Here is a 26,045-nt window from a genome sequence, read left to right on the forward strand (position 1 = left end):
GCGAGGCTGTCTCCCTAGCAGAACCTGGAAGTGGCGTCACGGGGCGCGCTGACGCCACCAGACGGGGGTGGGCCTGGCCCGCACCGGCTCTCGGCCGGGCTCCCTCCGGCCCCAGCGGGGCGCAGGCGGGGGCCGGGGAGGGCGGCAGCCCCGGCGGAGGGCCGCCCCCCGCCGCGCCTCAGCGGCCTCCTCGGGGCGGGGGGGGGAAGGCGCCGCCCTGGGGCCGCGGCCCGCCGGGCCCGGGCGAGGCCGCCGCCGCCTCTGCCTGCCCCACGGGCCTTGCCGGGGCGGGGCCCCGGCCCACGGGGGCTTCGGGCCGCGTGTGCCGCGTCTGGCGGGGAAAGGCGGAAGGAGCGTGAGTCGGTGAGGAAGGCGGGGCTGAAACCGCCGCCGAGGGCCGGACAGGGCTGGGGCAGGTGCCTTGGGAAACCGGGCACGCGGGGCCGCGGTTGAAGAAGTGAACGTGGGAGCCTGCCCTCGGCGGCCATCGCGCCGGCAGAGCCGGGGCCGGAGCCTCCTGCCCCCGCCGTGAGCGGGCCCGGGTGCGAAGCCTCCTCTAGCGCTAGTCCGCGCAGCAAGCGACGGCAGAGCGCTGTCGCCTACCGGCCTTCACGTACCGCTCGCAGCCCGCTAAGGTGTCGAGGCAACACTTGCTGAAATCTCTTTTTTTTAACTTCCCTTTCTTAGCTTGCCAACTTTACAAAATCGAGTACTACAGTCCAGAGTCGGAGTTGCTTAATTGGTGGTGACTGATTGTGAACTCCTCATTTCCTGGACACTTCAGTCATGCATTCTGATTTGTGGAGGCAGTATGGACATAATTCCATGCTATCTGACCACAGTACCTACATACAGAGTCCAAAGTCCAACGAGGAAATCAAGTTTTAAGTGCCTCAGCCTGGTATCAACCTTTACTGGATACTTTTGACTTGCGTTTGTTTGTGCCTTGGCCTCTATCATCTGTAAAAGTAATAAACACCCCCCTTTCTAGTCACAGTGGTGGTGTGAAAACAAGTTAATTAATAACAGACAATAGTAGTGTTTACCACTGGAAATCACCCAAAAAAATTAATCATTGCTTTTGAGCAGGGTTGGACTAGTTTGTGCTCTGTAAAACAGGCCAGCATATACACACCAAATGGCAGAGAGGAAAAATGAACCAAACAACAGCTTATTGGGCAAGAGACCCTTTTTGTTTCCTCAGCAAGCAGGAAAAAGCACTGCATGGGTAACAGAAAGACAGCCTCCTTATGTACAAGGTGAGAGTTCAGCAACAAAGCTGTGTAACAGATCCTGCCTCATTCTACCTTGCTAACGTCGTAATGGCAGATACGTAAGAAAGAAAAAAAATACATGAGAAAAATCCACTGAGGTTTATAGAAACCTCTCCCAGGGCAGGAGAGCCTCCCCCCTCCCCCCCCCCCAGCTGACAACATTGGAGGCTGAAGAGTACAAGGGGAGGTAGAGCTTTTACCTGCCCTTTTCTTACTCTCACACAAGCATCTGCTGCCAGAACTGGAGGCTGAGTACCCATAGACCTTCGTTCTGATCCAGTATCAGCTCCAGTTCTCGCAGCGGATGGCTCTGGCCCTGGGGTGCTCCAGGGACCTTCCAGAAAATGCCAAGATGCTTCTGATGGTGGATTTGTAAAGAAAACGATTGTGCCCAGGACACAGGATGGAACCAGTCCTGTGGAAAGATGCTGGGAGAAAATCAGTGCCCTGAGCAGCTTAGATGCGCCTCACCCCATGCCGCAGCTGAGCAGTGGGCAGGCCCCTGCTAGAGAAACAGAAATGGAGTAAAATTCTGGGTAGAATTCTTCCCTTTTAGCCAGCAGGAAATAGAAGGGCTTGTAGACATCTTAACTGACTCCAGGTTTGCAGAGTTTAGGCAGCTGGACAAGACTAGGACAGGGAGGAAGAAAGGGTTTCTGAAGCTTGTGGCCTGCTATGATGAGGCTCCTTCCCCACACAACCAGTCCCTGCATACAGAATAGCACTGAGGTCTGCATGTAACTCACGATATCTCAATGATAGCTTTCTAATTAAATTCTCTTTCCCACAACATCTCTCTCCATGTCAAAATTTAATCTGCAGGCAGTATGACTACAGAGGTGGGGGGGGGGTCTTGTTGTTGTTCTAAATAACTGCATTTATTTTTCCTTTCCACCGAAAGGGCAGTGAGGCTCCAGGAGCACCTACCCAGCCCTGCAGGGGCTGCCAGGACCTGCTGTTGCTCCTGTGCAGCCAGTCCAGCTGGGAAGCAGGGGAAAGCAGCCACCACAATTGCAGGCAGTCACACGTCCTTTCCTCTGCCAGTCCCCCTGGCGCTGCAGCATCTGTCAAACATGCACAGGACTCAGATCCACAGAGCTTCCAAAGGCCAGAGCCGCACAACCAGCCAGCCCAGCTTCTCTTCTGATCAGGGACCTCTTATGTTATCTTACACATAATCATGCTGAGGTTTACTCTGAGAGGTCAGTCGTTATGCTCAAGATAAAACTTGGTAACACTACCACACATGCAAACACCTATCAAGCAAACAGGGTAGCATCTTTCAGCCCCAATGTCCCACAGTCATGTACGAGGCTGTTTTGCGGCTCTGCTTCCACTCCTCGAATTACACTCAGCGTAGCCAGTGGAAACCAGCTTCCAGCATCTCATTTAGATGGCTGACCTGTGCGCAGGGCTGGTGGAAAGCTGGGGACAGGAAGGAAAGGCCAGGCCTCCAGACGGTGCCTCCAAGCTGAAGTAGTGCTGCACCCAGGCATCATCGTCTCAAAATAGACCCGACTGCAACGCTGCAGCAAGCGCCAGAGACCATATAATGACACCATACAGTGCGGGTGCAGAGGGAAGGAAAAGTATATTTAGCAAACTATTTCCTGATACTGTTCCCCTCCTGTGAGAACTAAGTATTTAAAACAAACGTTGTGGGCAAATAAACTCTGCCCTTCAAAGCAGACAAGACATTTCACAGAAGCACGGGAACATGTAAGTAGGAAGGGCCATCAGGAGGTCTCCGGTCCAGCCACCTCCTCCCAGCACAGCCACTCAGAGCAGGATGCTCTGTTGAATTTTGTACTGAGATCTTCCCTTGACCACCCTCTTGGTAGAAATTTCTTTTCTTTATATCGAGTCAGAAGTTGCCATGTTCCAACGTGTCCCTGTTGCCTCTTGTCCCACCCCTGTGCGCCTCTCAGAGTCTGGTTCCACCTTCTCCACCCCTGCCTGTTAGGCAGCTGTAGGCAGCAGCAAGACCTCTCCTTAACCTCTTCTAAAGCCCGAACAACCCCCCTTCTCCCAGCCTCCCCTTGTAAGCCCTGTGTTCCATTTCCTAACACCTGCCAACAGCAAGAGGTATAGAAGCATCACCAATAAGAAGTGAAATGGGCAAAAAGTGAGTTAGGAAAGTGAGTGAGCAAAGTGAACTGGTGGCAAGACCCATCCTGACAAGAACCGTGTGACAGTCTTCCAGGGGTGACAGCGTAACCTGTCATTAGATTGGGTGCAGTCAGGGAGCACATGCCACCAGGAGGAGATAGGACGATGGGCATGGCACCAGCACACTGTCCCTGGAAGCTGCTCTTTTTAAGATTTTAAGATTTGAGCAAGGAGGCAGGAAGAGCACCTTGAGGTCAAGCAACGGGCTGGAGCTCAGGCAGGTTGCAGGCAGGCATCAGGGTCAGGCCAGTCAGACCAGTAACACTGGGCTGACTGCTCCAGCAGCCAGAAACACGCACCATTTCCCAGACAGTAAGGCAGGGAACTTCACAGCCAGAATTTCGGTATCCAGGACTGACGGGGCCTACGCTCTGCTGTGTACCACCTCCAGAGAAGCAGGCTGGAAATACAGCATTTTGCATCTACAATTTAGCAACTCATCACACAAATTTACCAGAGAAAGTTCAGCTCAGCTTGGCTCGCCTACATATGGAGCAGGAAGAAAGCACGGGAGAGCAGAGCGTGGGGACAGCACATCCCAGGAGGACCTGGAGGTGGCAGTGGTGTTGTGCAGGTCCGGGTCAAGTTCCCTTCCACAACAGTCAGGGCATCCTGTGGCAGCACAAAACTGCAGGCTGAGCGCAGTACAGGAAGGAAGGAGCCTGGCAGGGCAGTAGGGAAGGGAGCAGCACACTTGCCTGCTCTCCTACCTACTCTGGGCTCCAGACGTGCCCGTGCAGCTCCTTTACCAACATTACACAATGGTAATTTTCAGTTCCTGGGTTTGGTACTCCCGTGCTGGCTTTGGGACTCAGGAAATCAGAGAGGAGAAGCCAAGCGGACAACAGAAATTGTTCCAGTCACACCAGACTTTTCTTGCTACCTAACCGCATCAACTCCCCACCTGCCAGTGACCCACTGAAACTACTAACAAATGGCCCATAGAACTGAGCTAAGGGAATGCGCAGGCTGGGAAGCAGCTGACAGAGAAGTGCACAGAAGTACCCTGCAGCACCTAGTCCAGAGCCGATGCTAGAAAACTGGCTTGTGGATATATTACAGGTTTCCTGTGTGATGTGACCCTGGACAAGTCACTTCACCCAGGCCTTAGTGTCCGCCGCTGTGCACAGAACGTGTCACGTTTAGCTGTCACAAGGATTGACTCATTGATGTCTAAGGCACTCGGAGATCCTTGGATATGGAGAAAAACCATGAAAAGAACAAACACTGTGGAGAGAATACCAACCAGAGAGAAGAGCAAACACACGCACATGCTCCTACCCACCAACTCCACACGGCACATGAGGTCCACAGTGTTTATAACACATGTAGTACAGACAAGGTTATCTTTCTACTGATAGAGACAGAGAGGAGAAAGATACCAGAGATAAGTCTATCAGGGTATTTCTGAACAGTGTTCCCAAAGGATCTCAGGATGAACTTGCTTCCACTAGGAAGGATCAATTGTTTGCTCTCGGAAAGGCCACCCAAATACTGGGCAATACAGCTTTTAGGCCAGAAAAACCACAGATGGGACAGGTTGTGATTTGCAAAGCCACCTGATTGCAGCAGCTGTTTGTTGCAACTTTGCATGCTCCTTCTTCTTACCCTGATTCAGGGATCTTAGGACTTCTTGCCCTAGGCTGACCAGTGATGCAGAGGGACAAGAAATAATGGAGCCAGTCTCTTCAGTGCCTTGTAGCCATCGGTGGCTTCCAAGCAGTCCTCTGCCCAAGGATGGGAAGAACAAGTGGAGATGAAAGCCATTCTCTCCCATATCCATCTACCTCCCCACAAGAGCTTTGGTCTTTTTAACTGGGATAAATTTCAGCACCAAGTCTGATAGGCCCAGCAGCAGCCCTCAGCCACACAGTGGCTGTACACATTATCACTCTGTCGTTTGGATGTAAACAGGGACAGCCAGCATGGTGCAGGGGCCATCCGAGGCAGTCTGCAGTTCTGCCAGGGCCAAATTGGATGCAATGCTGTTGGGCTGCCCAGGAACGACAAGGTCCGAGTCAGAAGCTCCCGCCCCACCAACCACGATGGACAGGACTGCATCTGACTCCTGGAACGGTTCTTTGTTAGGGCCACCTTCGGGCAGGCTTTCCCCAGTGGCACTGTCCTTCAGCTCTGCCAGACCCAGCTGGTTGGGGAGGGAAAGGCCTGCCTTGCGCCCCCGCACCACCCGCTTCTTCTGGGGCTTCCTGAGCTGCAGGTCTTTGTCCTTGGGTGAGCCCAGCCGGCACTTGTGGTCCTTCATGTACTTGTGGCGCGTGAAGCCTTTGCTGCAGGTGGGGCAGCGGTATTTGTAGTTGCCGGTGTGCGAGCGCTGATGCTCTATCATGTGGGCTCGTCGGCTGAAGGACTTGTTACAGTACTGGCACTTGTGGATCTTCATCCCTGCACAGAGCATTGGAGGAGAGAGAGCTCAGTTAGAGACCCTGCATCTCAATGCAGATCTTCAGGAAAATCTGCACCGCACCGAGGGAGTGCATGACAGCTTCATCTCCTCTTCCAAGGAGATGGTTCCCCAATAAAAGCATGAAACAGCCACCTCGCCACCCAAGAAGCCCCATTCTTTTACAGCTTGCTAATTAAAACAAACCAAAAACAAACCATGGTCTAAAGAGACATTGTGCCAGGCAAATTTGCAAGAAAAGGGTGAGCAGCTACACCTTGAATGTCTGTTTAGGATGGGCTAAAACAAAAGTTCTTGCCTCAAATAAGAGGATTAAAATATCACCAGAAAAAAATGTCAGGTACTTGTGATGAAAACGCAAAAGTGTTAAACTCTGGTATTTTTCAAGTGTATTTGGTAAGTAAAAAAATTTCACTTTTTTTTTTTCTCCCAAGTATGGGGATGTACAGTCTGAAACAAACCATCCATTGCACTGTCAGCACAGTCCCATCTGATGGCACTCTGCAGGGCTTTTAGACATGACAGGCACAAGAAAAGACTTTCAGTTTTACCCCGAGAGAAAAGACAGAACGTTCCCTAGGGCATGGGAATAAATTATTTGCCTTTATTAGGAGTGGTAGCATTGGCTTTGGAACACAGAGAGAATGGAATCAAATCCCAAAAGATCTCATTTTGGGAAGGAGTGGTCAGAGCACTCTGGATATTCATCTGATAGCAAACACACTGAGTAATCCAGCTCTCCTTTTGCATCTTGCCATCTAAGGCATATATTGCCTTAGAAAACAGCCCAAAGCTTAGACACAGCTGTAAATGCAAGCTCACTTACCAGGCTTGCATCAACAGAGATAAAAAATTCTAAAGCTAATAAATGATATTAAGAATTTAGGTCTGTATCTGGGAAACACTGTAGCACACTCGGTAGAAAATTCTCCCACAGAAAACTACACAGTAGCTGTGTTAGCTGAGCAGTGGGTGGTGGGACACCAGAGGGAAAGGACCTGTAGGGAACATCCTGCGCTTCTGGGGATATAAAGCAGAAGCACTTTCACAGTTTGCTATCTCCTGTTTCTCAGGCTTACTGCTTCTGTAACATGCTCCTGCAGCACCACAGCAAATCCCAGCCACTTCATTCCCAACCACTGGCAGTATGGGCAGGGCTGCACTTACCCGAATGGGACAGTATGTGAGCCTTCAGCTTGTCAGGCCTGTTGAACTCTTTATTGCAGCCTGTGTGGCTTCTGTAAGAACAACAAATGCTGGTGAGCAGCATGAATCAGCTGAGGATCGATGTATAAACGGATCCTGGACCATAGAGATTCACAACCCAGGTCCCTGGGTGCAGTTACAGTAGGAGCTCCACTGTTTCAGCCCTTCTGGAGAGGGGCAAGAAATAAACAGGCTGCTACAGGGACACGTGGCTTCTGGCCTGTGTCTCACTATGAATGCTCCTAAAAGTAGCAGGTTCAAGATCCTGGCTGGAGACAAATACTTTGGAAGGAGCTACAAGGTGGTTGGAGCAGGGAGAAACCAGTCAGTCTTGGCTATCTCAGAAGGCCCATGGCTGTGCCATGGATTTAGGAATGTACCTTATAAACCTGGGTTTCCCTGGCTCATACATTAGCTCCTATGTTGCCAAGTGCTTTTCAAGACATGGCAATCCGGGAGAGCCCATCGTTCAGGCAGCCTTGTGCTCTTTGGTCAAATAATACTCCTTCTCTTCCCCAGTGCTCCCCAGGTGCAACCCCGCCAAGCCTCCCATGTAGGCAGGCATTATTTTACAGGGCTTGATGAACTGAGATGAAATGATGTGGCGCCACAGGAAGACAATGACAAAGAACTGGGACTTCTAGGTTCCCAGGTCAACAGCATGCAGCATTCCTACCTCCCCAAGCAGCAGTGGATTGGCACCCTAGGGTACCTGCAAGAGAAATTTGTTCCATCCCAAACCCCATCCCAACCCCATTAAGACATGCTGCCACGCTGGAGACACACTACGTACGAGAAGGGACATTTATATTTCTTAAAAGGCTCATGGATCAGCATATGTCGCTTGAGTTTGTCTTTCCGATTGAAAGCTGCATCACACACTGAGCACTTAAAGGGCTTTTCACCTGGATAAAAAAAGAGACCAAGAGTCAGGGAGAGTCCAGTCACACAGGATTCACTATGGCAGCTGTGCCACTCTGCTTCTCTACAAACTTCCCCAAGCTTCCCTACCCTCCCTGATGGGCAAATGGATGAATACAATCCACACTGTGCGCTGCTCCTGCTCTCCAGGGCCAGCTTCCTTAGCTTCTGCAACTGCAGGCAGTGGTGAAGCCACCTCTGTGTCCCACTTCTAATTGGTGCAGTACTGGGCATGAGGCTGAACCAAAACCATACATCTCCTGAACCCTTATTACTACAAATGACTCGTACACTTAACTCTGTTACTCTGGTTATCAGGAAAACAGCCAGGGCATTACAGCATGCAGCAAGGACTGTGATACAGAGATAACGAGCACTGCGGTACCAGGGGAGCCCGTACCCGAGTGGATGTGGGCATGCAGCTTGAGGTAGTGCTCCCGGCGAAAGAACTTCTTGCAGATCTGGCACTTGAACTTGCTGCCCCCGCCATGCGTAGGGATGTGGCGGCGCAGGTACCTCTCGCAGGGGAACACCTGTTAATGCACAAAAACAAGGCTAAGAGCCAGCAGCACACAAGGGACATCACTGAGCCTGCAAGGGCATGGGAGGCTGTATAGAAAGCAGAAGCAGCTCATGGCGACTGCTTTCTCAGAAAGGACGCACTGAGAAAACCTACAGTTTTGTACAAGGAAAATAGAGACAGAGCTTTAAAAAACAAAAAAAAAACAATCAAAACCCAAAACCTTCTTATCCTTAAGAAAAATATAAGCTGAAACCTTGCTGCTAAATTTTGTAACACCATACTGCTGAGGACCAGCACCCCAGATGGATGCCCAGACTCCCACCAAAGCCAGCGGTAGGACAGGCTGGGCAAGGACCCCCAGTAGTTACTACCTTCCCACAGTGTTAACTTCAGATTGTGTTTCCCAATAATCTGTTACCAAAGGCTCCCATTCATGGTCTTTATAAAGCCAGTATGAATGGTTCCTTTTGCTAATGGGGATACTGGAAATATCCAAGTTAAGTGAATTCCTAACGAGCATGCTTCAAGCACAAATCTGAGGGTAGGACAGGAGACCCAGGAGTTCTGTACCCAGGACTGTGCTCTTGCATCTCCAGAAAACAGCAATATTAGTAAAAATACAAAGAGAAGTAAAAAATACGGTTGCAGATAATGGACTTTCAAGCCCCTATGCTGCATGCTGAAAGTCCCACCCAGGCTCAGAAGGGCATCTGTCACCTGGTGGGGGAAGTGGAGAGAAGACAGGTAAAGAAAGATGGGTTACTAACCATGGCAGGAGTGCGTTTCCCCTTCCTGAGCTACCTCAGTACAGAGTGGTCACTCCTTTGAGATTGTCCCTGCCCCCACTGCAGGATTTTCATTTCCTTTGCTACAAACAGAGGAGCAAGGGTCCAAATTTTAGTCTGGATTTCAAAAAATAATTTATTAGAATTCAAACCCCACAAAATTCTGCCCCTCAAACCCCTTCAGGGGCTGTGCTGAAGAGAGTATTTCCAGCCAAAACCTACTCGGGCATCACTCCAGTCCCAGTCACATCACTCAAACAGGTTTCTCTTTACCAAGGACACAAAGCATTCATCCAAAAGAGAGGAATGAGGGGGAACCCAGAGACATTGTTGCAACAGGAGATGAGGACAGCAATGGAGGTGTACAAGCTCCCACAGGACCCAGGGCTTTCCACGCCCAACCCTTCCAGCCATAGGTAGCCAGGCATGGTGGGTCAAAGGCACTGCCGCCACTTTTTGGATTTCCCAAAACCAGCCTCGCTCCTCCTGGTATGTTTGCTTTTAAGAAATAAGGACAGCAGCCCAGTATGCAGTCCTGTGCTGTGGTGGGAATAAGGAAGCTCCCCTGACAAATTCTGTTCAGCAAATGGGACCCAGGAGAAAAGCCAGCACTTGCAGGGAGGAACGTACTCTGCATGGAGAGGCCAGAGAGCTGGAGGCCAGGAGTGCAATCACCTCTGCCTCTCCAAAAAGCACCTCGTGAGCCTGCCAGTCCGTACTGAGGTAGGAAGGGAGAGGAAAGGGAGCCGAGGGTTCCCATCCCCCTGAGCCCTAGCTACATGTCCAGGACCAGCTCAGGCAGCGGTCACCCACCCACCTTCTGGCAGTGAGGGCAGGGAAAGTTGTGCGTTGCTGTCTGCAGATGGTGCTCCAGGGCTTCCGGGGTGGAGTACTTATTTACACACTTCACACATCTGAATGCAGAGAGAAAGGACAGAGCCTGTGAACAAGGCTACAGCCAGCAAACCCCACACCGCAGGCAGACCCCAGGCAGGACTGCCCAGCCCATTCACCAGCCACCTTCCCAGTTGATTTTTGGTAGGGTCAGTTTGGTACAGACACTAACACCACGACCCAGGTGCTCTGAAACCTCAGCAACCCACATAACCAGATCACACTCACACTTAGCATCCTTCAGGAGGGGGAGATGCTGGAAAACTGGGTGGAGAAGCCTTTAAATTGCTAGTGCTCTTCCACACAGACTCCCATGGGAGTCTGAGCACATATTCCACATTCCTTCCTCATGGGTACAAGCCCTAAGTAAGGACTTCACCTTACTTAAAACACCTCCTTCCATCTTCATTGCACAAAGACAGCAGCTCCCAGTGAAAGAGCTGAGAGTGGGGTCACAGCATAACAGCAGTGTTACCCATGGTTGGGGCAGCCACAAGGTGACATGCTTCCATGTGGGGTATCCTGTGTCTTACAAAGCTTCGGCTTACACCGCCACCTCTCTGAAACCACCTAGGCCCCCTCCACATAACTCACCTGTTCTCACATATCCTGGCAGTATTTCTGCCAGAGACCTCTGCCAAAGCTGACTGATAATGGGCAATGGGGACATGCACCATCAACAGTGAATACAGAGGCACTCACACCATGTAAACTGCTGTGAAACCCTTTTTCCTTAGGTCAGACTAAAACCTCCTCAGACAAAAGCAGAGCTCTGATCTCAAAGATCCCTACTAGCAAGCTGTAGGATGAAGCTCCACAGTGCAAGGATAACTAGAAATCATGGTCTATATGCAAGAAGTAGCAGATATTTATTCCATGAAGCTCCTAGGTGACTTCAGTATCTTCTGGGCTTCCTACCCTTCCTGTATGTCCCTACAGGTATTTCAAAAGCTCCAGAGAGCTCTTCGTGGAACTCCTCACCCTTTTCCTCTACACTAGTAGAAAGGCTTTCGCAGGTAATACATCCTTTTGCAGCAAAAGGATAGGAGACTTTTTCTGGGAACAGCTTCTACAACCCACACTCCCTTTGCTGCAGGTGTTTAAAGAATTGCAGAAAACAGGCTGGGAAGGGGCCTCCTTGGGTCTCTGACCCAGCCCAGCACAGGTTCAGCTGTGCCCATCTCACTCTTGACTGGTGACAAAAGGACTTGCAGCAATGGGATCTTCCCACATAACTGATCCCAGCCTTTCACTGTCTTTCCAAAAGGTTCCTTGCATTCAAAGTGCTTGGCCTTAGCACCCTGGCGGAGAGGCCCCCCATTTGCCACCTGGGTGCCCAAAAGAATCGTGGCCACTGAACACACAGCCCCCTCTTCCCTCTAATGTCCCCACCACTCTCTGCCAAACACACTCTGCACCCACTCACTCCTACAAGCCTTGTGAGCACCGATTGCTACTGTACTTGTACACGGCCACGTCCTTCTTGGGGCTGTGCTGGGGCAGCAGGCTGTGGGAGTACTGGTGAACGCCCAGCTCGTACAGGGAGGGGAAGTCCTTGCTGCAGAGGTGGCAGCGATAACTCAGCTCCTCCTGGTGGCTCTTGATGTGCTCAAGGAAGGACTCCAGCTTCTGGAAGGTCTGAGCACAGGTCTTCACCACACATTTGTACACCTGGCAGAAGAAGGGAGAGCAACTTCAGTGGCACACCATGGAAACAAACAGGGAAAATCCTCTGCCAACAGACAGAGTGGCCTCCCTTTTTCGAAATCGTTGCCATTGGGTAATTTACAGAAAGGGACCACTGCCCCTTGACCCACTGTGCTGGAGAGCAGCTGAGCTGATGTTATGAACAAAGCAGCACTGTGGTTCCCAGAGCATCCCACATGCCCACAGCCACATCAGCCCTCAGTCAGGGCACAGCAGTGAAACCCTGCCCTGCAGCAGGACACAATGTGGTGGTAAAACATCCCCTTCCTCTGCTGCCTTCCTCAGAGGAAGGGTCTTTAAACAACAGTGCAGAGCAGCTCAGCATCAATATGTGGCCAGCAGCTCCGGGTGAAGACAACAGCAGAACCTGCTGGGAGTTGAATGTTCTGCAAACACGGATTGTCAGGGCACTCCCCTAAGAAAGAAGGGGGGGAGAAAGGGGTGTTGGTGTAAGCACCTGAAACCACTTGAGAGTGTGAGACCACAACACCCCAGCGGTGACTGTTCCATGACCTGAGAGCTGCCACCTACACTGTAAACTTTGGACTTTGCTTCTTTCCTTCTTCTCTAGCCACCCAAATCTGCTCGGCTGACTTCTCACTCAGCAGGGTGGAGGCAGCAGAGCTTTTCAAAGCCACCCAGACCACACAGCTGCAACCCAGACATGCAGAGAGCCGAGCTGCATAGGAAGCACTGGCAGCTTTACAAAGCAAGAGACTCAGGACAGACCCTGAGAGCTGGTGCACTATATGAAGCCCATCCCAATCTCACCACCAACACAGGGCACCCTCTGTCCCTACCTGCTCATTCTTGTGCTGTGTCATGTGCGATTTGAGCTGGAAATAGGTGTTGAATTTGCTGGGGCAGAACTGGCACTGGTAAGAGCTATCGATCAAGACAACCTGCTTGGCTTCCAGTTTGCCTGCCTCGCTCTCGTCCAAGGGGCTCATGTCTTGGGGCGGTGGTGCAGGGTTCCTTGAGGGCTGAGTCAAACCTGAAGAAAGGGAGAGAGAAAGTCATAGCCTACCATGAGACAGCTCTGAAAGCTGCTCTGCAAGCACCATGCTGCCAAGAGACACCAGGCCTGGCTCTGGGTCCAGGCTCTTCCTTTCTTTCAAAGACAGATTCTTTATATCAGATGAATCTTACTCTCTAACAGGGTAGTTTTAAATTTGTCTACAGATTATTAAGGGTTCTGACTACTCCATCTTCCTCTCCTTAACCCATCCTCTTTTTCCAGGGACATAATTGCGCTCTGTGGAGCAGTCAGCAGAACAGGCCTCTGCCAGCAAACTGGAGCCAGATTTACTCCCATCTCTGGCAAGAGACAGAGGTAAGATCCAGCCAGTAGCTCACAGTCCATGATATCTGTGAAGAGCAGCTCCAGTGGGCCCTTGTCCTAGACATGACATTGTCACTGCGTTTCCTCCCGTCCTACCAGGACTGAGGCCACCAGCAGAAAAGGTATCCAGACACCATCTGCCAGCAGGGAGCTCTTCTCTGCCTCACGTATTTTCAGTTGGCTGCTGGGGCCAGACCCAGCCCAGGCATGACTTGCACATTGTGAACAAGCCAGAGCACTGGGCTATGCTAAACCACTTGTCTGGCCACTAGACCAGAGCTGTCAAGTGTGGCTCATGCACTGCCAAAGCTGCATCTGCCAGGGAGTGAGGAGGGGGAAGACACCTCACCCTGCCCGCATGCACATACTGGCACAGTTTGGAGCCACTATCTCCACCAGCACCTGAATCCACTGCGTCTGGGGGTACGAAAGGATGCACCTGCCAGCTGGAGTCGAGCAAATGCAACTCGCCTCTCTAGTGTGTGCTGCTAAACCCCACAGGAGGAATGCAAACAGCATACACAGCACCTGTCTCCCCTCCCTCCCTGTGTGGAGGTGCAGGAACGTGCAGACTCCTCACATCACTGCTCTGCCCCATGCACATGCCATCCCCAGGCAGCAAACCTGTGTTCTCCTCGTCCTCTGGCTGGTTGGGATTCAAGGCCATGACCTGCACTGTGATGGAGTTGCGGGAGATAGTGCACCCCAGCCCTGGAGGCCACACTTTATGGGTTTGCATGTGCTTCTTCACATTGGACTTCTGGGCAAAGGCTCGGCCACATACAATGCACTGGAAGGGCTTCTCGCCTGTGTGACTGAAGGCAGAAGGCACCATATCAGCAGCCAGCAGAGAGAGAAGGCAGCCCTCAGGCATGGACCGTCGTGGGGTGGCTGCTGCAGGACTGCACTAGGCACTCTGTTTGGCAGATCAGCACCTGGGCCAGCCAAACAAGGGCTTTGAGACCTGATTAACCAGAGTAAGTGGATTGTGAGAGGCCTGGGTAAACAAGCCTGGTGCACAGAAAAAAACACTCGCAACAAGGGATCAAAGGATCAAAGGAAGAAGTGGGAGAGGGAAACAGCTCTGCAGCAACATCAGGGCATTCACTGTTGGGGTCTCTGCATGGACCTTGGGGACCCCATCACGTTCTCAGGGGTATAACCCTTTTCTTCCCTGTCACCCCTCCCTCCCCTGCACACACGTCTCTTCTAGCTTGCAGTACCCTGATCTCCCTCAATGTGCTCTCTCCTGTCCACAGCAGAAAGGCCTTTCTACTCTGCCCTTCTGCTTCAGGAGAAAGAGTGGACTCTAACACATGGAGTACGTCATGTGAAGAGCCCAGGCCAGGAAGGGGAGCAAAACCACCACTTGTTCCTTCTCATCTGTCCTGAGTCTGGCAGACTCTGCTGGGGAAAACTCGAAGATTTCAGCTGCCTCCTGACAAAGAAAAGCTCTCTTGTAACAGCTCCCTATGTAAGCCACTTGGCTTATGGTTTGCTAACACCAGCAAACATGAAGGCTGCAGCCTGCTAGGGAGGGAGGGTAGAGGAAAAGGCAGAGGCAAGCAGTGAAGATGCTGCTGCTTCAGTGATCAGGTGACAACAGGTTTGGCTTTCAAAGTCTCGTCAGCGAGGAAAACAAGTCTCCAGTCCCAGCCCATAATCAGCAAGAAGATTACATCCATAATGCAGCCTTCACCCCAGCCACTGGGGAGAAAGTGTCCTGGAGTGAGGGGGGATGAAGGATCACCTCCCAGCACAGCACAGATTCTGGGACATGACAAACACAAGGTCTACTGGACTGTGCAGACTCCCTCAGTAGAGCTGTGCCCACCTCCACCTTAGCCACTTTGCAGTGTCTGGGTTAGCATCACTGTTACCTTCTGATGTGCTGCTGCAGGTCAAAGTTCTTGGTAAAGGCCTTGTCGCAGTAAGTGCATTTCAGCTTGGGGGACTTGGGTTTGCCTGAAAGAGCAAGAGCACACACAGGAAAGAGATCATGTGGCACAGCCCTATCCCCCCTGCACCACAGGGCCCTCAACCTAAGACATGTCTATTCAGGACCAAGAATAAAGGTCTTATGGAAGGATAAGATCTGCCTGGCCAGTCTGAGGAGAGGTTATGGGCACAAACATATATTTAACATAGCCTGAGCTAACTCTAGAGTACTGAGGAGAGTAGTAGTGGAGGGGACAGGGCACTCCCTTCAGGCATTTAACCACTCCAGGGACCCTTCCAGCTGTGCTACAAAGCACCTACTTTAAAGGAATGTTGGGCATTGGGAAAAGACACAGGATTAGTGAGAAGGGCCCCAGTTCTGTCTCTCTCCTATGCACTCACCAAGGTCAGCCATCAGCCAGAGCACATGCACAGTCAGTTACATCTTCTATCTACTACGATGGGATATAAACCAATAGAAAACAGCAGAACTGCGGGCTGCTCTAGGAAATTCTGGACTAAGACCTGCAGCCTGCATGATCATTCACATTTCTGCAAGTAATCTCAAACCCCAGCATCTGTATGGTTGTAACTCCAGAGGCCCAACCTTCCTGGGGAGGAAGGCCATGTGGCTTTCCGCCACCTCATGCCTGGGACCTCCTTTGTCACTCAGCTAGGTGTGCTTGCATCACACCAGCAATGGGCAGGCTCAGCCAGCAGAGGATCTGACACTCCTCCATCCTGTAATGGGGCATGCCCCTGTCCTGCCTCACCTGGGGACAGGCGTGTTTTCTTTACAGGCATTGAAACACAGGGCAGGGACCAGTCAGCTGGGCCCTTGAGAAGAGAGTCTTCAGGGCCAGGCCACATCTAGCCCACTGGCCTTGCAGCTGGGCAGTCCTCCTTGCGTTACAACGGACCAAGCTCTAACACCTTACTTTGCAGAATAACCCCATTTCAGGTGTGATCCAATAAGCATGTAGCTGCAGAGATTTAGCACAAGCTCGCCCATGCAGTAGCACAGTGACAGTCCTTTCACGTGCACTCAGAGGTGACAGACAAGAAGCACGTCCACGCTTTCACCTGGTCTTGATAGCTTTGTGCAGGGCATCATGTTCCTCCTCTGGAACTGCATGCACAGCCAGTGCCACCCCACAGAGCCCGGAGAGCCCATGGCTCAACAGTCCACTATAGGATAAGCACGGTGGCCTACAGGTTAGTGCAGGACAAATGCTATAAGGACACTTACCTTCCTGCAGCCCGCTCTCACTTTTGCAGCGCCGACTTTTGGCAGCAGAGATGGAATCGAAACCAACCACACTGCCTCCTCCTGCACCAGTCAAAGGTGTGGGAGTGCTGGTGCTCTTGGGCTTGAACCCCTGCTTCCCAGGGCTGTACACAGGAGGAGAAGGGTACACAGGACTTTCCACACACTGGCTCGGTACCTGCAACAGTGCAATTTATCAATGGAAACAGGTTTGCTACACAGAGTTATACTGTGCCCTAACCTCCAACTCCAGCAACACTTCCCACAGCAGGCTATTGCCTGGCTGAGTTTTCTGCCTCCTGCCAAACTGGATCAAAATTCTGGTTCACCAGTCCAACAACGTCTCTTTAACTAAAACTAACACCCTGCACAGTGTGAAAATCTCCTGCTGAACATCACAAAGTATCCAGCAGTTATTACAGCAGGAACAGGACAGCAAAGAAACACTCTGAAGGGGCCGTCTAGTCCGTCATTTATTGTCTTATGCCTAAGTATCCAACATCCCTGTCTGTTTCTGACCACTGGCACTTCCAGATCAGATGCTAGCTACAAAGATAAGGCCAACAAATCTATCATACCCAGTAGTTTCTGTTGTGAATGGCAATGCTAATGTGGAGGCTGCAAACAGCTGACCCACCCGTAAATCCACCCCTGCCTGTGCCTCCCTTTAGAAAAAGCTGCCTTGTCAAGCTCATTGATATTTAGACTGAATTCTTCTCTCCACTTAAGCCTGCAGTGTGCAGCGCAGTGGTCTGTACCTCTCTGGGAGGTGAGCGCCTCAATTCAGTTCCCTTTCACTCCCAACTCCTGCAGGTATCCCTCAACCACAGCAGACATTCAGGTCTCCTAAGCCTGTGCCAGCCAAGTCCTCCCATCCCTTTTAACTGTTTCTCTTGCTCTCAGAATCCTCATCTTCTTGCTGATATTCTTCTGTACAGCACCTTCTCCCAGAGGAAACAATCATTGTCAAATAACCTAACATATCTTCCCAGACTCTAATTCTGCATTTCTAGTTCAGGTGACTCCCGAGCAGTCTTGCTTGTTAGGAGAGGCCCAGGAGGACAGAGCCCCTGCAGTCAGCCCCTGGCCTTACCTCCATGGGTGGATAGGGCTGCATCCCCAGCGTCTGGATCTCCACCGTGCTGTTTGCTGCCATAGGAGCAGGTGTGCTGTACACTTCGACCACCCCGCTGCTGCCAGTGCTGGGCTGCCCTGGAGCCCCCATGCTCGGCGGGGGAGGTGGTGGAGGCTGAGGAGGCGGTGGTGGCGGGGGAGGCGGAGGTGGGGGGGGCTGGGAGAGGTAGCCAGCCCCAGCGTGCATACTCAAGCTGCTCTAAAACCAGAACAGGGAGAGACAGACAAGATGTTGAAAATGCAGCAGTGATGAGTTGCCAATCCCAATTCTAAATGGCACCTGCAGGAACAGCAATGATGTCTTGACAGAATGCAGCACTGTCCAACTGCCAGGTTGGACCAGACTGTGCTGGCTTGCAGAGGCTTGGCATGACCTGCCAGTAGACACTGTCTCCTCCAAAACCCAAGCACTCGAGCCCCACTGCTTTTCTTGCTTTGTTTTTAAAGGTTTTAATCCTTCTGGTTACAAAGAACATTTTCAGAGCATAGGGAGTATACACAGTCTGGCCAGCCCTGGGGAGAGCCCAAAACAACCATTCCAGGAGGAGAGGGATCCATGGAGCAAACTGACAAGGGCTCTGGAAGCCAACCATTATACAGGGGCTCAACAAAAAGCTGGAGAGATCACATTACAAAGATCTGAGCATCCAGCACCAAGGACACCAGAAGAGAGCAGGCCCTGGAGCTATTCTGTCATTTATCCTTTGCCCTTTCCCAAGCCTGGCTGTCACACTGGGATGGTGCCCAGGATTCAGCCTCGAAGCACATCTCTAGAGTCTGATTGACCAAGAGGACTCTCCTATTGTGCAAGCATGGCCCCATGCAGCAGGACTCCCCTGGCCCAAACGTGCCCCTTACCTGTGCCGGGGGCTGCACCGTTGGCATGGGCTGGTCCAAGGATGTAAAAGCAGACATGGCCGACATCAGTACCTCATCGCTGACTAAGATGTTCCCCTGCACCAGGGTCTGAATCAAAGGTGATGGAGGAACAGTGATGTACGTAGAAATTTGCTGAAAGGAAAAAGGATGCATTGTGGACCACCAACAGGACAAAACAATAAACAAAAAACAATGACACTGCTTTTTACTGAACCTCAGAGTCTCTGCTTTCACAGTCTCTGGTCAGCAGATGAGCCACAGTAATTATCTACTCTCAGCTTCCTGCTGAGTCCATGGTAGTTTCTGCCATAACAATAAGGCAGCTCCAGAAAAGTTCTTCAGAAAAGGAGGTAAAAAATATCACAGCAACTCGGAGAAAGCGGCCACTGGCTACAATTCAAATCAAAGTTTATTAAACAAGATCTGCAGGACAAACTGGTTACAGACAGGTTCAGGCCTTTCCTGGGTGCTTTCCCCAGCTAGGGAAGGTGGAGAACTGAGGGAGGCTGCTCTGGCTGCAGATGGTGAATGTCAGGCTCATCTCTTCAGACTGGAGTCAGATTATAGGCAGGGAGGGAGGCTGTCCCATTTTCTGGGTGGATACAACCCATGTTTGCAGCCCTGGGCAACACCATCCACTGACAGTACGTTAACTTGAAAAAAACAGTTGGTTTGAAAGCACTTCAGAAACCATCACGATTGCAGGAACAGTACATGTCATGTACAAGGGACTCGCTCCCGAGTCTGTTGGGAAGGAGAGTTACTCCAGAGAGGATACTCCCTTAATGCTCGTCACACTACATTATATGGGCTTGTTTGCAGAAAAGCGAGAGGAGGGATGCAGGGATGAAGCTGCCAGACATTGCCCTCCTCTTCTGCCCAAGAGCCAGACCACGGCCCAGGGGACAGCAAGAGCCATTTCACCCTGAGCACTGTGCAGCGTGCACCCAGGCACGTGGCCAGCCTTCCAGCCTGTGACAGTGGGGCTCTTCAGTAGAACCAAAGTCTGGCTGTAGCACAGACAATATGAAACCGCTCCTGTCCTGAAAAAAGGGCTATCAGACACTCGTGCTGGAGGACACCTCACTGCAGAGGACCAGGAAGCTTTATCCAGGAAGTCAAAAGCCAACAGGACCAGAACTGAGCCTCCTAGCAAAGAGGTCAGTCATGAGGCACCACTGGATCTAAAAGCATCACCCAGAGGTCCCCCCCACTCCCAAAACCATGGCGACAGAGCAGTAGAGCCTCTGCCTGCAGCACAGTACCTGCCGGCTGGCACTTGGAGCCTGCTGCACCGATGTGATGGAGGGGGTGTACACACTGTTGGTGGCCAGTGAGACCGTGGAAAGAGAAGGGGCATTTCCCTGGCACTGCTCTCTCTTGTGGGTCATGAAGGCAGGCAGTGAGTTGAACTGCTTCTTACACTTCCCACAGAGGAACACGTCTTCATCATCTGCAATTAAGAGGACCAGATCACTGCTCCAGGCTTTCTTCTGCTTTCCCCAGTGCTACACCTAACAACCACAGTCATAGGAAAACAGATGCTTTCTGGATCTTAGCACCTCAAGGACATCATCATCATGAGAGATCAGCTGCAAGGGTCAAAACTGCCCCTCCCCACCAATCCCAAGCTATCCCTAAAGCCAACCAATGTGATTGAGCCCATCTCAGCCCTGCTCCCATATACGAAACCTGCCATCTTCCTGTCATAACCTGAATCCTGTTGTCTGTCTTCTCATTCCAAAAACGTGAAGAACCAACCCAGCCTTGCTCTTGTAGCAACCTCTGCTTTTAGTCAAAACAGCTTCTTCCAAAGCACCTGCATTATGCTGGCTGAGGCAGATTTTATTACTCAGGTTGCACAAAGGAAGGGAAGTAACTTGGATCAGAGCACAGAGTCAATGGCAGCTTGTGTCTGAAAGCCACCTGCCCTGCAAGACTACTGGTCTTTGGTGCCTCTGCTTGATGTTAGAAGCAGAAAGAAGACAACCCACTTACCATGTCCTAGATGAAATTTGCAGCGTTAGCAAACGACACAAGCACACATCATTTTTCACTTGATCCAGTTGGACTCACAAGGCTGTACCCCCTGTCTGATTCACAGCCTGAAGCAGAACATTTCTGGGGACACAGACTATAACTCCTCCAGGGGATAACTTAGTATCCACCCAGCGAGTCCTAGTCAAGCACTATGAGTGTTCACGTGCACGTAAATGACTGGTTCCCATATTCATTCACACAGATGAGATACTCAATGACTGGAGTAGTTGTACATCCCCAGAGGATAAGGAATGGCTCATTAAATAAAAAATGTGAACAATAACAAGCACTAGTGGCAGGGACAGCACCTGCTCCTTCCCTTCATGCCTTTATTGGAAACCCATGGTCAAGTCTATTGTCACGACCATCTCCAAAACCACCTCTGCTCACTTGGGCACTTACCCCCTTCCTCCTGCTCTGCCTAGTCCTGCTGAGGGCTCACAACATTCACAGCAGCACCCTACACATACAGCTGTTGTCCCAGCTGTTCCAATAATCATGAGTACATGCTGTAGGAAGAGATGTGCAGCCCTCCTGTCCCCCTTCTCTCTCTCCCAGTCCTACCAGGACTCACCCATCGACTGGATGGCGGTGGAGGAGTTGACATTTTGAGCAGATGGATCCGTCACACCTCCTTGACCATCTAGTAAGGACTGCACAGCCAGCACCGTCTGATTATCCATTCCTGAAAGGAGACACAAGCATGGATGGTAAATTGAGCACTGCCCGAACATGGAGCGCTGGGAGCTCACCCATGAGTTGTGGAGGGAAGCTGCTCACTGGCTGCTGCTGTCTTCTCCCACACAGCCACTCTCACCTTCTCATCCCCCTCTACTCCATAGCATTAACTGTCATATAAAGCAACACTCCCACCTGTCTCTATACACTCCTTTGATACAAGAAGAAAAGGGAAGAAGGGCAAGGAAAGCCAAGAAGGCTTGGTTTCAGGCATTTGGTGCAGAGAGGAAGGACGCTTACAAACAGTCGGTATGAAAAGAGCTAAGAAGTAGATATTTGGGATGTCACGGGCCAGACAGGGTAACAGCCTGGGTGGATCTGCCTGGGACACAGCGTGACACAGCACAGACAAGCACTGAGCTCAGTGAAGACAAAATCCTTGGTGTGCAGCAACTCTGTCTCAGCAGCACTGTTAGAAATGCCTCCCTGTTTTCAAGACAAGCATTCCCAGATCTGATCAGACACAGGTCTATGAACTACAGGAGGATTTAGCTATAGCTTTAAGAAGGAAATATTAAGCATGGTTTCCTGGGAGAGATGCTGGGCGGTCCACTCAGCCACCAGCTGCCACCCAGGTTCTGGGACATGTGGGAGAGCAGGACCGTGGCTCCCCCAACTTCCAGGACTGTGGTCCTCCAGAGGCTCCTCTCAAGCAAAAGCTGACGGTTGGTCTCTTCCGGACTCCATAAAAGCACACACACCTAGCCAGATTTGTTGTCAGAATCGTCTTGCTTGCTTTGGCACAAATATTTTTTGCGACAGCTAAAATGTTCTAAAATATTCCAGATAAATACAGGACATGAGGACTGCTCATGGAGGGAGACAACCTAGCCAGCAGCACGCAACCGGTGGATTAAGCCCAACACACTCTTTCTTTTTATAAATCAGATGTAAAGACACATGGAACAATCTGGCTATGGAAAAAAAAAATAGCAAAAACAGGTGATTTTTATGCACTCCTCCCTACTGCTCCTTTATGACAAGGAACCCACGAATAAAACAAATGGCATGTCAGGGTTGTATGTTAAACCTTGTGGACTAAGGGAGAAAAGAAAGGTGGGGGGTTCTTAGGTTGCTTTTCGCTTCTCTTCAAGATCTTTGCAAAACAAAACTGTAAAGCTCTGAACTCAGAATTATGTGCCACAGTAAAAAGAAAATCTCTCAGTCTGATCATTTCCAAGCAGTGAGGTAAGGATAGCTCCCAACGAGAGGTCGCTCAGCAAACAGCACCAGGAAGGACAGTGAAATGCCGTAACAGTTCACAGCATAAAGGAACAGTGCAGCAGAAGCAACCAGCATTGCAAGTTCCTCTTGTAATTTTAAAATTTCTCCTGGACAACCAGGATATTACCTTCCTGATGGGGAGTACCCATATAATCCATGGCATTTTAAAGATATCCTAAATACTCATTTCTCCTGCAATCTCCAGTGTGAAGCAAGTAACATTAAGACTCTGTGAACACCTTTTTCATCATTTCACCAAGAAGAGGTTGCAAACACTGCACATGCCCCTGGGAGAGAGAAGAGCACGGTTCTTCAGCTGCTGGGAAGCATAGGGCACAAGCAGCTACTGGAAAGCAGCAGATCACACTACTTCACACACTACCGTAAAATTACCACCATGCCTATGGGAACTCTTTCACATAAATCACACAAGGCACAGCAAAGCTGCAGGTCCAGTTCTGCGAGCGTTCCCTTGCGCAGAGAGCTGCAACCAGCCCTGCAGGACAGCCCCGCTGGCAGAACACCGCTGGAGCACTCCTTGGGTGGATCTTCTCACACGGACCAAAGCCCTGCTTTAAAATATACCTCCTCTTGTACAAACAACCTCCTGGTCAACTGCAAAGGCAGCGCTGCAGGCTCTTGTAGGCACATCCAAACCAAAGAGTGAAATGGAACAGCCCTTCTTCAGCAGAAGTAAGCTAGCAGGATGCAAAAGTAAAAGGGGGATCAAAAATTCAGGTTAAGTACATTATGGGGAGAATTAAGAACCGTTTGCATCAAGAATGCCACTCTTTATGTGCCCAGCACTGGACAACTGGGTTTCCTTCTGACACATAGCCAGATCTTCCAAGTAAAAAAGCCAGATGATTGCCTCAATCCCTCTAGCAGGGAGAAGCTTAAGGAGAGGCCAAGACCTGAAGACAGGCGACAACGATGCAGCAACATTGTCGGTGTTGCATCCAGCCTTCTGCCAGAGAAAAGCGGCCCAGGACAACAGAAATAGTCTGCTCTTCATTCATTTGGCAATTCACACAAATGCCCACAGGCTCCCTGCAGTTTCACAGGGTAAACGCACACCACCACACTTAGAGTGAAATCACCAAGTTCAAGGTTTAGTAACCCATGAAAACAAGCAGGCAGAGTTACTTGGTTACACGGATGCCATTCGCGGCCATCCACAGACTCCAGAAGAAAGCTTTGGATCGATCCTGCACTGATTACAGCCGGCACCGGTCTGCAGGACGTTCTTCACAGTCATGAAACCTAAGAAAAAAGCCATCTCTTCTCTCTTGATGGCAGCAGGCCTTCCCCAGAGCCTGACAAAAACAAGGTGATTTGGGAAAGCCAGGATAGAAGTACAAGACTACTGATTTGTACTTTTTTTTTTTTGCCCCTCTTTCAAATTTCTCTCAGTTAAAGATGAAATAAGACTGTCCATTTCAGCCAGGTGCCACTTTTCCCTCATGCCCTGAATTTCATGCGTTGAGTTTTTTCTGCTGACACAAGCACTAGGTGCTTTAGTGACAGGCGAAAATGCACCTCTGCCCCACAGCACCCGCTGAGAACACAGCTGCTCTCAGCACGGCACACGAATGCCAAGTCACCATCGACTTGTAATCGAATCAACAAGACAAAACAAACAAGCTCAGCTACTAAAAGCTGCCAATTGTTGTGGGCCTAAAAAAAAAAAAAACCCACGCTTTTTTCTTAATTTGCTAAAATGTTTTGCTCTCCTGAATTCTGCAAGGAAACCCACACAATGAGGAGCTGACACAAAGAGCAAATAGGGAACCTGATTATACACTGAGTGCTGTCAAATGCACCAAGTAACCTGACAAAATAGAGAGAAACATTTCTTCTTTGCTCTTCTTTCAGCTGCTGTGATCGCAGGTGCTGTTTGCAAAGTATAGGGTGACGATCCCAATGCAAGGCCTTCCAGTCAGCGGCATCCCCCCACGTAAAGGAAAACACACGTGTGAGCCAATTTAGGAAATAAATGCTTTGTGAAGTAGTTTTCCTCCAAATGGGCTGACCCTGAGCTCCGTGTCAGCCTGCCACAGCTTAGCACATCCAAGAGTGCCCCTCGGCTGGCACCTGCCTGAAACACACCGTGTCCCAGTGCTAAACTGAGATGCCTGCGAGTGCGACCCGTTCCCCGGTGCGGCGGACAGGAGCCGGGCGATGCCCTGGCTGTAAGCACGGACCCCCCACGCTCACACACACAGGCAGGGGCCAGCGCCCACCCGGGGACCACCCCCAGGGCAGGCGGGGAGCACGGCACACCGGTGGGGCCGTGCGGGGAGGACGGGGGAACCCCCGCATGCAGCACACGAGGGTGCCCACCTGCGCGGCGGTGTCCCAGCGTGCTGGGCACAGGGACGGGGAGCGACGGGAGGGCGAGGGGCACACGAGCGAGGGGGCTGCCCTGGGGACCGGTGATCCCGTTTGCCGGACGCAGAGGCGGGGGGGCGATGGGAGCGCCCCAACGCGCAGGGCACAGGGGCAGGGGGGGGCGACGGGGTGGCCCGGGGGGGGGGGCCCAGCACAGGGGCAGGGGGGCGACGGGGCGCCCCGGGGCTAACGGGGGCTGCCCGGTGCACAGGGCACCGGGATGGGCGGCGCGGGGATGCCCCGACGCACGGGGAGGGGGTGGCACAGGGGCCCGGAGGTGGGGGACGGGACGGGACGGGACGGGAGGGGACAGGGGTGGCGCCGGGGACGGCGAGGGGAGCCCCGGGCTGCCGGCGGGGGATGCCCGCTGCGGTCCCGCCCCGCCCCCGCCCCCGCCGCCGCGCGGGGCCGCTCGCGCCGCCCGCCTGCCCCGGGGCCGCGCCGGTGCGCGCCGCCCGCCGGGAGAGGGGCGGGGGGATGGCGGGAGGGGGGGGGCAGCGGGGCATGGCCCCGCGCTGCCGGCAGTCCCCCCGCTGCCCGCCGGGCCAGGCCTCGCGGGGCGGCCCCGCCGCGGCCCCTCGTCCCACGCGGCGGCGGGGGCAGCGGCGCTGGGCGGGGGGGGGGGGGGAGGAGCGAAGAGAGGCGCATCCCCGTTGTCGGCCCGGCGCGGCCCGGCTGGGCCCCGGCGCGGCGGCCCCGTTACCTTCCAGCGCCTCGAAGATCGCCTGCGCCATCTTGGAGCCGGGGCGGCCGCGACCCGCCAGCCGGAGCGGGCACCGGGAGCGGCGCCGCCGCCCGCCGCCAGGGGGCGCCCTCCGCCCGCGCCGGGGAGCGGGCGGGGGGAGGGCGGGGGGAGGGAGGCGGGGGGCGGCCCGGGGGCCGGTCCGCTGCTCTGGGCGGTGACACCCCGGCGCCGGCGGCCGGGCCCGGCGGGGCTCTGGCGTTTAACTCGGGCCGCGGCGGAGCGGCGCCTCTAGCAGCGCCCCCGCGGGTCCGCGGAGGCCGGGCCCCGCCGAGAGGGGCGGGAGCGGCCCGACGGCCGCACCTGCCCCGGTCGGGCTCCCGGCGCGGCGCCTGCGAGGGCCCGCGGAGCCCCCGCCCCGCGCCTCTGCCGCGGGAGGGCCGCGCCCCCCGGCCCCATGACTCGCGCCGGGCCGGGCCGGGCCGCCCCGCGGGGCCGACAGCGGCGAG

At 52.6% G+C, this 26,045-nt stretch overlaps 1 protein-coding gene across 3 annotated transcripts; it reads right to left on the reverse strand.

The window, feature by feature from the left end:
• Positions 1–4,745: 4,745 nt before the first annotated feature.
• Positions 4,746–25,726, reverse strand: ZNF341 (zinc finger protein 341). Of its 3 annotated transcripts, XM_075058904.1 has the most exons (15): positions 25,558–25,726; positions 21,076–21,186; positions 19,727–19,914; positions 18,441–18,593; positions 17,542–17,781; positions 16,431–16,626; positions 15,124–15,208; positions 13,868–14,058; positions 12,702–12,895; positions 11,657–11,865; positions 10,118–10,214; positions 8,393–8,525; positions 7,865–7,976; positions 7,033–7,103; positions 4,746–5,846 (listed from the first exon to the last, which is right to left on the reverse strand). In XM_075058904.1, the coding sequence occupies exons 1-15, from the start codon at positions 25,586–25,588 to the stop codon at positions 5,332–5,334; spliced, it is 2,526 nt and encodes an 841-aa protein (XP_074915005.1). In that variant the 5' UTR covers positions 25,589–25,726; the 3' UTR covers positions 4,746–5,331. The 3 variants fall into 3 exon arrangements, with proteins under 3 accessions (XP_074915005.1, XP_074914996.1, XP_074915015.1); XM_075058895.1 differs by lacking the exon at positions 25,558–25,726 and having other exon boundaries at positions 21,076–23,571; XM_075058914.1 differs by lacking the exons at positions 19,727–19,914; positions 21,076–21,186; positions 25,558–25,726 and having other exon boundaries at positions 17,542–17,776; positions 18,441–18,529.
• Between the last annotated feature and the right edge of the window lie 319 nt (positions 25,727–26,045).

Source organism: Buteo buteo, chromosome 2 (genome assembly GCF_964188355.1).
Source record: "Buteo buteo chromosome 2, bButBut1.hap1.1, whole genome shotgun sequence".
In the NCBI taxonomy this organism is placed as follows: Eukaryota; Metazoa; Chordata; class Aves; order Accipitriformes; family Accipitridae; genus Buteo; species Buteo buteo.